This window comes from Magallana gigas, chromosome 7, assembly GCF_963853765.1.
Source record: "Magallana gigas chromosome 7, xbMagGiga1.1, whole genome shotgun sequence".
Lineage (NCBI taxonomy): Eukaryota > Metazoa > Mollusca > Bivalvia > Ostreida > Ostreidae > Magallana > Magallana gigas.
In genome coordinates this window covers 16,957,840-16,970,821 of record NC_088859.1, presented here as the reverse complement: position 1 = coordinate 16,970,821, position 12,982 = coordinate 16,957,840, and the positions used below count along the sequence as shown (strand labels likewise).

Below are 12,982 nucleotides of genomic sequence, written 5' to 3'. Positions count from 1 at the left end.
AAAAAGAATCATCTTTCCAAGAACTAATAGTAATAGGTTTCAATTCGTGAAATTTCTATAAGTAAAAATCATTATTTGTGAAGAAAAATCATTAATATAATTACATGTATCGTGAGATTCAAGTTGATTTCACAACCGACCACTTGCACTCGACTACAAGTGCAATGTGGTACAAATCAGCCCAATGTGGTGAGTGCAACATTCAACATAAAAATATGAATCTTCTTCCAAAGAATGTTAACGTTAATTTTTGTTTTGAAAGTATGGAAACAGTAAAATCTTGTGTAGATTCAAATGTATTCTGTTTCATAAAGTATGATAAACTTCCCACACCCCTTTAGCTTTACATCTTTATAGGAAACTAACGAAAGCGGATTAACAGAGCTCAGTGGTTGGGATAATTTTAGATGATATTATTCTCTTTGAGAAGAAAAGCTCTGTATAAAGAGATAGAAAAAATTCAAACTTACAAAATTGATTATTTTTTCTTATTTCGATAATAGTATATGGCTGCTACAATTATCTCATCCTATAGTATATGGCTATTACAATCATCTCATCCAATAGTATTTGACTATTACAATCATCTCATCCAATAGTATATGGCTACTACAATCATCTCATCCAATAGTATATGGCTACTACAATCATCTCATCCAATAGTATTTGGCTATTACAATAATCTCATCCAATAGTATATGGCTACCACAATCATCTCATCCAATAGTATATGGCTACTATAATCATCTCATCCAATAGTATATGGCTATAACAATCATCTCATTCAATAGTATATGGCTGCTACAATCACGTCATCCAATAGTATATGGCTATTACAATCATCTCATCCAATAGTATATGGCTGCTACAATCATGTCATCCAATAGTATATGGGTATTACAATCATCTCATCCAATAGTATATGGCTACTACAATCACGACAACCAATAGTATATGGGTATTACAATCATCTCATCCAATAGTATATGGCTATTACAATCATCTCATCCAATAGTATATGGCTGCTATAATCACGTCATCCAATAGTATATGGGTACTACAATCATCTCATCCAAAAGTATATGGCTACTACAATCACGACAACCAATAGTATATGGCTATTACAATCATCTCATCCAATAGTATATGGCTGCTACAATAATCCCATCCAATAGTATATGGCTGCTACAATCACGTCATCCAATAGTATGTGGCTGCAACAATCACGTCATCCAATAGTATATGGCTACTACAATCATCTCATCCAATAGTATATGGCTACTACAATCATCTCATCCAATAGTATATGGCTACTACAATCATCTCATCCAATAGTATTTGGCTGCTACAATCATCTCATCCAATAGTATATGGCTACTACAATCATCTCCTCTAATAGTATATGCACGTGATGTCTACTACAATAATCTCATCCAATAGTATATGGCTTCTACAGTCATCTCATCCAATAGTATTTGGCTACTACAATCATCTCATCCAATAGTATATGGCTGCTACAATCATCTCATCCTATAGTATATGGCTGCTACAATCATCTCATCCAATAGTATATGGCTACTACAATCATCTCATCCAAAAGTATATGGCTACTACAATCATCTCATCCAATAGTATATGGCTACTACAATCACGTCATCCAACAGTATATGGCTACTACAATCATCTCATCCTATAGTATATGGCTACTACAATCATCTCATCCTATAGTATATGGCTGCTACAATCATCCCATCCAATAGTATATGGCTACTACAGTCATCTCATCCAATAGTATATGGCTACTACAATCATCTCATCCAATAGTATATGGCTATTACAATCATCTCATCCAATAGTATATGGCTACTACAATCATCTCATCCAATAGTATATGGCTACTACAATCATCTCATCCAATAGTATATGGCTGCTACAATCATCTCCTCTAATAGTATATGCACGTATTGGCTACTACAATCATCTCATCCAATAGTATATGGCTACTACAGTCATCTCATTCAATAGTATATGGCTGCTAAAATCATCTCATCCAATAGTATATGGCTACTACAATCATCTCATCCTATAGTATGTGGCTGCTACAATCATCTCATCCAATAGAATATGGCTACTACAATCATCTCATCCAATAGTATATGGCTACTACAATCATCTCATCCTATAGTATGTGGCTGCTACAATCATCTCATCCAATAGTATATGGCTACTACAATCATCTCATCCAATAGTTAATGGCTACTACAATCATCTCCTCTAATAGTATATGCACGTGATGGCTACTACAATCATCTCATCCAATAGTATATGGCTACTACAATCATCTCATCCAATAGTATATGGCTACTACAGTCATCTCATCCAATAGTATATGGCTACTACAATCATCTCATCCAATAGTATATGGCTACTACAATCATCTCATCCAATAGTATATGGCTACTACAATCATCTCATCCTATAGTATGTGGCTGCTACAATCATCTCATCCAATAGTATATGGCTACTACAATCATCTCATCCAATAGTATATGGCTACTACATTCATCTCATCCTATAGTATGTGGCTGCTACAATCATCTCATCCAATAGTATATGGCTACTACAATAATCTCATCCAATAGTATATGGCTACTACAATCATCTCATCTAATAGTATATGCACGTAATGGCTACTACAATCATCTCATCCAATAGTATATGGCTACTACAGTCATCTCATTCAATAGTATATGGTTACTACAATCATCTCATCCAATAGTATATGGCTACTACAATCATCTCATCCAATAGTATATGGCTACTACAATCATCTCGTCCTATAGCATGTGGCTGCTACAATCATCCCATCCAATAGTATATGGCTACTATAATCATCTCATCCAATAATATTTGGCTATTACAGTCATCTCATCGAATAGTATTTGGCTATTACAATCATCACATCGTATATATGGCTATTACAATCAGCTCATCCAATAGTATGTGGCTACTACAATCATCTCATCCATTAATATGTGGTTACTACAATCATCTCTATTTTAAGGTAGATATGAATGGTAATTGTCGACCACGCACTTAGCCTTCTTAAAATAACATCACTTGAGATTTGATCATAAGATGAGCGATGAGACCCTTGGGTCTCGAATTTTGTCATGCAGACTATCATATAGCGGTCTTTCATAGAAATATTTTCACTGAGTATTTACACCCTATTTTTTCCACGAAATACGGCGAACCCGCGTGTGAATATATGAGTTCCTTCAACGTTTTGAAACTACCTTCAAATGCATCAATATACAAAGTTAAGTTCAGTAAGTGACATCTTATTCTTAAAATCTTTTTAAACATTGTTGGGTCGATCGCAGCTATGTCAATTTTTTTTATTTAAACCAGCGCAAATCTATATGTATTTTACATACATAGACTTTGCAAAATGAAAATAAACTAACTGAATTAAAAAAAAAATTTAAAATGAAAGTTAAAAAATTTTAACCTATGAAAATCTGCTATGTTCATGGACAGCAGAACAAATCAACAATGAAATTATCAACTTCCAGTATCATCAAAGTGAACGCTTGTTAATGTGCTTACTTCAAATACTCAGTGTGTTGTCGAATCAACGGCCTGACGGCGGATCGTTGGTTGCTCTGTCTAGTAACATCCTCATGGTTAATGCAGTATGTTTAAATACTGCCACTCACTTTACTTGAATAAATAAGAGAAAGATTTGAAAGCGATGCATATATGAATAGTTAAAAAAGAACGTATTTGATATTTGGAGCAACAGAATGATTATTACTACAAATATTGCAAAAGGAGTGAAAAAAAATTGAACACAAAGAAGAGCCAAAGCGAGATAACTCTACATTGGATCAAGCGAATGATTATCTACAAATTTTCAGTTTCGCCTTTATCAACATTTAACACCAGGAAATGTCTGATTATGATGATTGCTCGTAATCTGTCAGGGCTGAGTCTAGTTCTATTATATAGGCAAAGAGGGTGGCATCCGTATATAACTGTTTACATAGGAAGTGGCTTTTTTTTTCTTAAACATCTGATTTGAAAATTTTCTTTTTTAGAAAAATCGACTTTCCATCTTGATTTCAATCATGATTAAAATTGTGTCTGTGGCAAAGCTTGACTCAGACAGGCACTAAAGTGTTAAATATAAGGGGGACATTATTTTGTAGAAAATTTATTTCATAGCCTGAAGTAATAATGCTAATTGAAGGATTTCAAAATTAAATTAAATACATGTGTATTATTATCAAAACTAAATAATAGAATAATATTTCTTTGTTTACCGTTTATTTCATGATAATTTTTAAGTAAGATGCATGCAAATTACTCTATTATACCACGAAACATGATATACTTTTTGATACATCAAATGTACATATTCTCCTCTTTTTCTTAAGAAATCAGATCGCGTTTATATTACTATTGATAAAACCAAATTACCGTTTACTAGTACATATAATATGTATCAAGTAAAAACCATTCTCTCTGAGTATCAACAACCTTTAAAAGCTGCACTCGTTCTATTATTTAGCAGATTTTGCATTAAGTCAATAGTTATTGAGTGTATGTTTATAAATAACGTTGTTAAATAATTACGTTTGCATATTTCAGAAGTATAATAGGCATGGCTTTTTCCGTGATTGAAAAGCTACATGTACATTGAACAACACAGAGAATGCATGAACTTGACGTCCAAATAATATGCAAAAAAACTTCCATATTTGAATGAACTGGCTATTTCTTCTGTAATGTATTATTGTCAATAACGACTAGGTACATTTATTCGACAATTTGAAAAAAAGATTCACAGAAACCCAGATATATCTATTGTTAGTTTGTTCTTGCTAGAAATGTGGCAATCACTGCATAAACAAAACAAACAATAACACCAAAAAAAACATATGTAACGCATGATGCAATTCATTCTATTTTCCGTACTTGCATAAACCACCAAAGAAAGAAATTAATATTTAACTCGAGTCTTACTAGAAATAAGTAACCATACTGCACCATTTTGAATGATTAATTTTCTACATCACATGAAATAATTTTTTATGATAGTGGTCCAAGATGCTTTAATTAGGCTAGATGGTTAACAAATTAACTATCAGATATACACATAAAGTAAAGAACATTTTAATTTATTACAACTTTAAAATTTGAGTTCTTCTTTTTAGGGAGATTGATAAAGTCTATAAATGGCCATAACATCCAGTCCTCTTAATCAACCGATTTGACACCTGGTCGGCATCCAAGCACCGGTCAGGTATTTTTCAATGCTTTACATGTGTGACAATTATACATAGGAAAGTGAATATGATAATACTCGAGTGAAAATTATTTCAATTCCATCATTTTATTCAAACAACAAAAAATATGGTGAAACGTACAAACATACGAAAAAAATAACGACTCTTATAAAATTTTGTTTGGACGTAAGAAACTAGAAACAAAACAAAAATAATGACAGAGATATTCTATAAGTGGAAGTAACAATACTAGATGCAGAAGGAGAATGCAATCACGCGTCATATAAAACCAATCACACAAACACATCTTTTTTAACAATCACGTGACCAAAAAAAAAAAAGGCTATAGGGGCCCAAGGAAATGAACTTCGAGTATCTTTTTCCAACACCGTGCATACACAGGAAATGTTGCCAATAAATCCAGATTATTAAATCCAGATCCTTCATCACAGTAATATTCAGACGGCTTTAGGTATCAGAAGTATATATTAGTTGTTCATAAGGCAACAACAAAGCAGCGCAAAGCAACCTGCTACCAGGCAACAATCTTCTGCCGATTCTTGATCTCGCTGCTGTTGAGTTTTACCTTCGTAAACATATCTGAACAGAAAAAAAAGAACAAGTTCTTATTCGCATTAAAAAAAACCCTCAAATATTATTTGCTACTTTTGCTTGTCACTAACAGTGAATTTGAATGACTGCTGTTTTTGTTTTCTTTAAGTTATGACTCCATCAGATAAAAAGAAGTTAAGGTTGCATCAGATAAGTGTTGTTTTGTTTTGTTGCAATACATACATTTTTTAAAATAATTGATTCTACATTGTATAACCGATATAGACTTTGAACATTGTATCAGTTACTCGTTTGCCTATTATACCCCACCTGGTATACGTATTGTTTATGATATCCGATCATGAAAAATTGGTACTATAAAAAATAAAATTTATCCATTTTTGATTTAGAAATGGACACAGCTTGTGAACATGTTACAGTATACGTTATTTGCACACTTGTAAGCATTGTAACTCCGATATGAATCCTTTTATTTTGATTAATGTTTATATACGAAATCTTCAAACAGGTGACAAAATTGAAATAGTGTTTTGTGCATGCTACCACCATTGCATGATTTAGACATATTTCGAAAACTGATTAATTAATCATTATGGCATATTAAACGATATTAACATAAAAATCAAAATGAAATAAAAACATTCAAAACTTACACTGTAGTGGGCTGTTGTTGGTATGTTGGTTGCTGTTGGTATGGGGGATATCCCCCTGCTTGGGGTCCATTATATCCATTATATCCCCCTGCTGGTGGTCCAGGGTATGCCCCTGCTGGTGGTCCAGGGTATGCCCCTGCTGGTGGTCCAGGGTATGCCCCTGCCGGTGGGGGGTTCGGTCCGTAAGGTGGGGGATTTTGTTGGTATGAGCCTGCAGGTGCTTGGTAACTCATGGTATAAATGGACTCTTTTGATCCTTTACACCACTAAACGTTAAATAAAACAGTGAAGTTGCAGCAATATCAACGAATAAATCATTTCCTTATGTCTTATGATGATTGCGCAATAAGTTTAAAGTTCAACTATCATTTTATCACTGTAAAACACGTAAAAGACAAATTAGAGAGTATTCATATACGAGAGAGATGAAAACGACTAGATTACGATAGGCAGAGGTAGAGTACTTTAATAGTAATACTAATGAATATCAACTTACCGGGATAGTGTAAACAAATTATAAACGCACGCGATAAAGTTTGACACCATGTGACCATGTGTCTTCTTCCTGTCATAGTCAGCAGACGATAAATTGTCCACGTGACATAAATTATCTCACTTCCCGAATCCAAAGTAGAGAAAAATCTAAATTTGTTTAGAATATGGTACTTGTAGTCATTTTAACTTGGGAAATAATCTTATGCAGATGTATTTGTGAAAAAAATAACGTCAAAGGGACGCACCATTATTTGAAACGCGTTGATTGTCTGAACAAATATTTACCAGCTTTTGACGTTGTAAATAAGCTGGCTATTTATGAAGAAAATGAATGATACTTTCACTCAAATTAACTTGTTTAGCGAGTTTCAATATATACATATATTTAATCCGCAAAAATATTTTCTATAGCAGTTTAAAAATATCTATTAAAACATATTCTATATTTTAACATATTACGATAATATTTAATAGTTAAAGTTCAGGGTTGTATTCTAAACATTGTATTGAAAGGCTAAATATATCTGTAAAAAAAAAAAGGTTGTGCACAATCAATGGAACATCAAATGATACAGAAATACATACTCTATATGTAATAAGATTCCAGTCGTTTTTAAGATATCAATGCTAAAATTATACTGCAGAATAATAAATAATTGAAATTTTATCTTATGACTGCTGAACATGTTTCCTTGTTTAGATCAATCTCTGTTACATTAAATAAAACAACCAAAATAATCTGAGCGTTTTTTCCTCCGACTGTCTAGTCAACTTTGAAGGGCTTTCCTAAAGACGGCAACGCTTTTTATGAAAAAATGTAAATTTACTTATGGTTAAATTTACATTGCGTCGCACGCTTCAGTTATTCTAATATCTGAGCGATTCATAAATATTAAAATCAATATTTTTATGAAAAAAAATAATTGATTATGGTGATATTTTGTTGGTCATGGCCATTATAAGACTTGGGGTGTAGAGCCCTGTATAAAGATATACCAAAATATTATTCTACACCTAAATATTTGAATTTTTTTTACTAAACGTTGAAATCATGGCTAAATCATATTTATGTCAAATTACATACAGGAATGACCAATATGAACAATTCGCATAATTCATAATTTAAGATCAAATCCAAGTAAATTGATCTCTTGCTGGGGTATGCCATTAGGGCCTACGTGAAAACATATACATGTATTTGCAAGCATATTGTGTTATTGAAAGTCGTATCATGTTATATCGATAAGTTCAAGGACATGTTAGTTTGAATTGTTAATGGTTAGACCAGATCCGTGCATATGCATATCTTATTCCAGACAGAATTGAGCTAATCACGACGAGAGCCCAAAGTGCAGGGATACACTACATTAATATACAAGTATGTGCTTTTCCATTAGTGTCTTTATTTATTGATAAAAAAAACAACCTGAGAAGAAACATGTTAATAATGAAGAGTTTGAACTCTTTACTAAATTATAAAAAGAGCTTTGCAACGGTTACGACCTGACTAATGCGTTACCTTTGAAATTTGTTTTCCTTTTGATTCATCTTCAGGAGAATGGCGAAAGATCTGGAACCTTGGGGCTTTGTGGTAGCCGTTTCGGCCTTTATGATCCAGCTTTTGACCTTCGGTGTCAGTTTGTCATTTGGTCTGTACGTAATAGAACTACAGAAAGAATTCCACAGCGGACTGTCTTTGATTTCGGCTATTGGCGCTATCAACCTTGGAGTACAACTTGGTGCAGGTGTATTTAATTAGTCATTTTTATCTACTTAAGTAGCAAATTATTCAACGATAAGAAGATATTTGATTCCAATCCTGTGGAATCTCTAAAATTCGCGGGGACCAATTTTCGTGGATTGCTTAATTTTTACAGGTTCGTGTGGACGTAATTTCGTGTATTATCTTATACAGGGTCTACCAAAAGAAATATGACTTTATAACCCTGATTTATTAAATAATTCAAGGAGGATGTTATGCGTGGATGAGAGGTGCCCACGAATTCTACGAAAATTGAGCCACCGCAAAATCTAATGATTCCGCAGTAACTATTTAAATTCTTATTTTTTGCTAAATAGAAATGTGTTATGATAAAAGAAATATCCGTTTAATTCACATTATTGTATTATATTGAAATAATGATATTTTGTTAAGTTTTCAATATCTTGTTGTCGCAAAGCATCAAACATTGAATAGGGTCAGGTATATACTTATTTTGGGTCCATTCTATAAAAAAAAAAACAATGCAACATTTCCAAAGTTTTCAGGTCCCCTTGCAAGTTTTCTGATGCAGAAGACTTCGTACAGAAAGGTGTGCTTACTGGGAGCTGTGCTAAGCAGCATCGGCTTATCGGCTCTTCCATTCACCCCAAATATCCCCTACATGATAGCGTTCTATGGTATCATTACAGGTAGCTGTGATAATTTGCTTATTCATCAGTTTAAATTTATGATAAAGTAATCTATTTTATTTATTTTTTTTTTGGGGGGGGGGGGCAATATTTTCATTTGGTTTTTACTTTTGTTTTCATATTTATTCTAAAACTATCCTTGAAGGTGATTTTACATTCGTTTTCATATTGACACACATTGATTTCATAAACATTAATTCTAACAATATTGTTGAAGTTGATAATATATGTCGAATACATATACGAGTAACTATTTCCACATTCAGTGAAATAATAAACAGTAACATAAATTCACAGGCAAAAAGACACTGATTGTTTGATAGTTTGACCATCACAATATGAAATGACATGAAACTGTTATCCAAAGCTAAATTGTATGCGGGTGATTTTACAGAATTTCAATACTCATAAACTTGCTTCTGGTTTGTACCTATGTACAGGGATTTACCAATCCAAACTTTTGATTATTGAGCAGGCTTTGGATACTGTTTTCTATACGTGCCTTCGCATACCCTTTCCGGATTGTGGTTCCCTCGACACATGGGTCTTTCTACGGGATTGGTCACTTCCGGTTCCGCTCTTGGTGGCATCTTATTTCCAATGATGATTAAAGTGATTATAGAGACGTATGGCTGGCGTGGGTCCATGTACATTCTAGCAGCTTTTAATCTACAGACAATACCATTGTCAGCATTACTAAGAAAAGCGCCGATACAAAGGCAATGGGAAAGAAACAAGAATTATCTTTCCAATCGAAAAGCTACAGAAGAAAAATTCGGGGGAAAATGTTATGATGAATACGTTGGAGACCCAGTTTTTACTATCATGGATTCGGTGGACCGGGAAAAGAAACATGTAAAGCACCACAAAGTTCAATCTTCGTTTTTCCGTTTATCTAGAAATGTCTGCTTTCATCTTTATATCATAAACGGGACAGTGTGGAGTGCCTTTTTCGCGGCCATCATTCTTATCCTACCAGACTACTTTGTAACAGTTGGCCTTAATCGCAGCGACACAGCTTGGCTGATGTCGCTTCAACACATATTTTCATTTCTAGGTTGCATAGTTTCTGGCTTTGTTAGCAGCCATCCTAAAATCAACAAAGTCGCCCTATTGGTGTTTTCTAATTTTGTTTCTGGAATTGTGACTTTTGCTTACACGTACCATGTACTGCAGACGTTCTCTGGGTTTGTGGCGTTATCCGTCTTTGGGGGACTAAGTTCGGGGATATACCTTGGGCTGCTAGTAGTTATTTTAGCAGATGTGGTCGGGAATGAACTCATTGGGGACGGAATGGGCCTATTGATGTTTGCATCTGGCATTGGAACCGTTGCTGGACCACCTTTGGGAGGTAAAATATATCTTTCTATCAGTTTTCTTGGAATATAAGACTTTGAAGTATCAAACAGGCAGTAGAAATTGCGATTTTTTGGAGGGTAAAGCTATCTGTTAAAAATAAAATTTAGTTACATCTCATTTTGAAATCTTTTCATGCATAACCTGAAAATATAAGACGCAAAAGTTTCAAACAGGCAGTACGAATTGGCAATTTTTTTTCATACAAATGTATAACTTTTTGGTTGTACTTAAAAAAAAAAATTAGATACAACTCAGTATTAAATCTTTTCAAATTTCACCAATATTCAGAAAGTATAAGATCTTAAAAGGGTATGGTCACGATTTTGGTCAAATTTTATTTCTTTTCTTTTTTTATTGTTTTCAATGCTTTAATAATTTTTACTAATGATCAACAATTATTTGAGTGTCAGTCAAGGAGCTATAACGAAGATATAGAGGTCATAATTTTTTGTTATGTAATCGAGGATCGTGCCATGTTTTTGTTTACATTGGTTCAATATACCAGTAAAAGTTCCCTTTAAAGCTGATTTTTTCCCTGCTAATTCGTTTTGATAGTAAATAATCAGTTCGTAGCGTTTGTCACATTCATGTTAGTTTTCTTTTCAACATACAAAATGTAAAGAAAACATGACCTGAGCTTTGTTTACAAAACAAAGAATTCTGAGCGCAGTATCTCCTTATAACTCGACGACTGACACTCAAATTTTGGTTGACTATTAGAAATGCCTTACTTGAGCAGTGTAAACATTAAAAACGGAAAAATTTTTTTAACGAAAAGGTGACTATGTATTTTGACATTGATACATGTAATGTGTTCTTCTACATCAAAATTTTGAACATACCAAAAAAAGTGACTTCATTTTTTTTAAAGTGACATCGTATCAATTTTAAGTATGGCTGAAAATTATAACAGACTCAATAATAGATGTCTTATTGACATAGAATATGAGCTTTCATAATTATCAAGATCTCAGTATGACTATCATTTTGGTTTTAATAAGCTTAAATAAAAAAAGAAATGAAGGAAACGACTAAAAAAATGTTTTCAATGAAAAATACAAAGGACTTATACTTGTAATCTTTCACATCTGCAGTTGTTGATGTTCTCAAATTTGGATTTAGGTAACCTTGTAGACGAGACTGGTTCCTTTGAATCTGCGTTTTACTATAACGGGACAGCGGTCCTCTTGGCGGGAATAGTTTTTGCACCTGTGACCCTTAGAGGCCTTATAAGGAGAGGAAAATCGAGAAAATATTCGGTCTCTTCGTTTACCAAACAGGACCCATCAACGAGATAATTATCTGTATAGCATAGAATATGGTTATGTTTTTATTAAATGGTGGATGTCATAACGGTCTCATTTCATTTGGCAAACGTCCTTGGAATACAAATTTTTTTATCTGGAGAATAGATTCTCTATATGAAATTGAATCAGTTAAATTTAATGCAGTCCTGCATAAAACTATCAGAATGGTTATGAATTATATTTCACTGGATGTAAGACAAAATATTATGTGAAAATATAAGGTTACCAACACGCGAAATCAATTCTAAAGTCTTGCTTACTTTCTAAATGTATATTTGTGAATAAAAAAAACCCCCAAAACATCTTCTTATTATGGTATACATAGTTTATTTATATCATTTATTTGGATTTTTGAGAGCAGTGAAGATTCGTGAAAAAAAATTAAATAGCGGGGACTGGAAAGCTGAACCAATGACATTAAATATGAGGGAACATATTCTTTGTCTCAGCCGAATACATTAATGCTTACCATACATCGTAATAGAAACACTATTAGATTACTACACACTTTTCAACAACAAGCATTCTCAGATTATTGTATAAGCAATACATGTCCATTACCAGTACAGTACCGATCAGACCCAACCTAACAGAAAGTAAACCCCAACTAAACCCTGGGTTTACTTTCTGGGTTTACTTCGAGTTTACTAGAGTGGACCCAGAGTAAACCAAAGTAAACCCAGAGTGGACACAGAGAGTAAACCCAGTCAGAAGTATACCCCTGAAAGCAGACACTAACTGTGTATTCGGAATATACAAAGCGTAGGAATTACAGGCAGTAGGATATATAGTAAGATAAAATACTAGTCTGCTTCACACTCCAGTGCATGCAGTTGACCTTAAAAGCAATTTCAAAGTAAACCCAAAGTAAACCCCGAGTGGACCCAAA

At 33.4% G+C, this 12,982-nt stretch overlaps 1 protein-coding gene and 1 non-coding gene across 6 annotated transcripts; one reads left to right on the top strand and one right to left on the bottom strand.

Moving 5' to 3' along the window:
• Positions 1-5,385: 5,385 nt before the first annotated feature.
• Positions 5,386-7,296, bottom strand: LOC117684660 (uncharacterized). The gene is made up of 3 exons (XR_004598371.2): positions 7,017-7,296; positions 6,521-6,786; positions 5,386-5,894 (listed from the first exon to the last, which is right to left on the bottom strand). It is a non-coding gene; the product is annotated as an uncharacterized protein (transcript).
• A 581-nt stretch (positions 7,297-7,877) lies between these two features.
• Positions 7,878-12,385, top strand: LOC105345774 (monocarboxylate transporter 7). Of its 5 annotated transcripts, XM_011454061.3 has the most exons (5): positions 7,878-8,393; positions 8,570-8,760; positions 9,284-9,427; positions 9,903-10,778; positions 11,909-12,385. In XM_011454061.3, exons 2-5 carry the CDS (start codon positions 8,574-8,576, stop codon positions 12,082-12,084), a joined length of 1,383 nt encoding a protein of 460 aa, XP_011452363.3. In that variant the 5' UTR covers positions 7,878-8,393; positions 8,570-8,573; the 3' UTR covers positions 12,085-12,385. The 5 variants fall into 5 exon arrangements, with proteins under 5 accessions (XP_011452363.3, XP_065923843.1, XP_019929864.3 ...); XM_066067771.1 differs by lacking the exon at positions 9,284-9,427; XM_020074305.3 differs by lacking the exon at positions 7,878-8,393 and having other exon boundaries at positions 8,435-8,760.
• The last annotated feature ends 597 nt before the right edge of the window (positions 12,386-12,982 follow it).

Excerpts from the sequence above, each read along its gene's own strand:
- LOC105345774 (XM_011454061.3), top strand. The coding sequence starts at position 8,574 with ATGGCGAAAGATCTGGAACCTTGGGGCTTTGTGGTAGCCGTTTCGGCC. Across the intron at positions 8,761-9,283 it reads TGGAGTACAACTTGGTGCAG|GTCCCCTTGCAAGTTTTCTG; the intron begins GTGTATTTAATT and ends CAAAGTTTTCAG. Across the intron at positions 9,428-9,902 it reads GTTCTATGGTATCATTACAG|GCTTTGGATACTGTTTTCTA; the intron begins GTAGCTGTGATA and ends ATTATTGAGCAG.